General features: G+C 38.8%; 1 protein-coding gene across 1 annotated transcript in view; it reads right to left on the bottom strand.

Moving 5' to 3' along the window:
• LOC107080657 (ral guanine nucleotide dissociation stimulator-like 2) overlaps positions 1 to 2,225 on the bottom strand; it is a gene marked incomplete at its 5' end in the record, with an annotated part of 35,334 nt that overhangs the window by 16,795 nt on the left and 16,314 nt on the right. The window contains one exon of the mRNA XM_015369197.1: positions 725 to 784. Coding sequence (XP_015224683.1) covers positions 725 to 784 — 60 coding nt within the window. The remainder of the gene's footprint in view (positions 1 to 724; positions 785 to 2,225) is intronic.

The following is a 2,225-nucleotide window of genomic DNA, read 5'->3' as shown; positions in this document are numbered from 1 at the left end:
ACGGTGCAGAGGCATACTAGCAAAACTGGTTCGCTATCAGACCCAAGCGACATTTGATCCGGCCGAACATATGGCTTTACGATCAACTGGAAGCAGTTCCGCGCAAACACGCGGAACCAGTTAAATCTGAAATATCTGACAAAAATAAAGCATTTTAAATGCCACGATAATCACAAAATACCAACGGAAACCCTGTATCATTTTCCTTCCCCTTCACAACATTCATAGGTTTTATGTCACAAAATGAGGAAACTGTTTAAAAGGTGTGAATACTTTTAAAAGTACTGCAACATCTATGCTTCTGAACGTCTTTAAATCAACCTGAAGATCATTTCTAAGCACTGAGCTTCTTTCTGTGCATTTTTACAGGCTATTACATCATGCTGAAAATATCCAAAGTCAGCCATGAAGGCCTATGGAGACGGACAGCCCCTCAGGCTAAAATGTTTAGTATTCCATCCAGACATGAGTTTTAAAGCTGGTGAAAATAGTTCAGCCTTATATGCTGTAAATCAAAGGGCTCATTCCAAAGTTACTCCTCAAACGTCTTAGTGAGGCAACCCTGAGAGGATTCAGCCCTGCAGATGTGAACTCAGCCTATCCGAGTGTTTGAAAGGTGCTGCACACTTTCTTCCCCCCACAGCTGACGTGTCCAACCAGAACCTCTAAACTGTAAGGAACAACATTCTCTCAGATAGATCAGCCTCGTTTCCCCTTTACTCACCCTGTTGAGGTGTCTGTTGTTCAGCCTGTTGTCACAGTTTGCAAACTTTGATGTGCCCTCCTGTAAGACAAAATAGCGATCCTCTTATCACCTTGGATGGGTCAGATATAGAAAGGGTTCAATCTTTTAAATATTTAGGAATTTTAATTGATGAAAGTCTAAATTTTAGACCTCATGTCGAACAATTGATTAAGAAACTCAGACTGAAAATTGGCTTCTTCTTTAGGAATAGGCTTTGTTTCTCTTTTAATTCGAAGAAGAGACTGGTAGCTGCAACGTTTTTACCCATTCTGGACTATGGTGACCCAATCTATATCAATGCCCCAGATCAAGTTCTAAAAATTTTAGACTCAGTTTACCATGTCACCCTACGATTTATCACAAACTGTTAGCCTCGCACACACCACTGTGAACTTTACATACGTGTGGGCTGGCCATCATTAGAGACTCGTAGACTCACTCACTGGTATATGATGATTTATAAGGGTATTCTGCATCTGCTTCCCTTCATACCTTTGTGAGTACATTCAACCAAGAGTGGCTGGACTGTATTCTCTACGTTCTCAGGAGTCTTTGCTTCTGTCTGTACCTAGTGTCCGCACTGAAGCTGGAAAGACAGCTTTTCAGTACTCCCAGTACACAGCATGGAACAATCTTCAGAAAGACTGAAGGTTGAAGGATTTGATTCCAATCGGACATTTTAAACGATTGCTCAAAGGTTTGGAAATAAGATGTATGGTTTGTAACTGTTTTATGAATTTCTAATTATATATAGATGTAATTGTAAACTGTAATGCAATTTGTAATGTATTCTTTTGCCGCTGTCTTGGCCAGGACTCCCTTGAAAAAGAGATTCTTAATCTCAATGGGACTTTTCCTGGTTAAATAAAGGAATAAAAAAAAAAAAAAAGACAGGACGAAGGGAAAATTTTCCATTTTCTTAAATTTTCTTAAGCTTCATCACTTAGATCAGTTTGTCTCAGCGTAATATATAAAAGGCATTCTGTCATTAAACAAACTATCTTTTGGCATATTTGGCATCTTGTAAAAGCTAAAATAATAATAACTGAACTTTATTGATCTCACATTGCAACTTCTGCATTTAACCCATACCTTTTGGGAGCAGTAGGCTGCCATCGTGGGGCGCCCCGTTAAGGGGATTGCTCCAAGACCCAGAGTGGCAGTCAGTGGGAGTGAGTTTTGAACTCACAACCTCAGGATTCAAAGCTGTGTGCCCTAACCACTAGGCTAACACTCCCGAAAAAGCCACAGGGCACAAATACATACAGCAGGGGTTATTTCTTTTTTTGAGATTACTAATCTTAAATTGTTTTTCCTGCTTTTTAGAGGAAATGTTTCTTTCTTTAAAGGTTATTATGGTACCAAAGTGATTGATTAACCCTTTAAAGCCTGATCCAAGAATAAAACAAAACAGAAAATTACTTATTTTTGGTTTGAATTCCTTATTTGCCCTTTTAATAAGATATGTAAAAAGAAAAAA

Source organism: Cyprinodon variegatus, unplaced genomic scaffold (genome assembly GCF_000732505.1).
Source record: "Cyprinodon variegatus isolate N-32 unplaced genomic scaffold, C_variegatus-1.0 Scaffold0, whole genome shotgun sequence".
NCBI lineage: Eukaryota > Metazoa > Chordata > Actinopteri > Cyprinodontiformes > Cyprinodontidae > Cyprinodon > Cyprinodon variegatus.
Note: the sequence above shows the minus strand (reverse complement) of the source record. Positions and strands in the feature narration are given on the sequence as shown.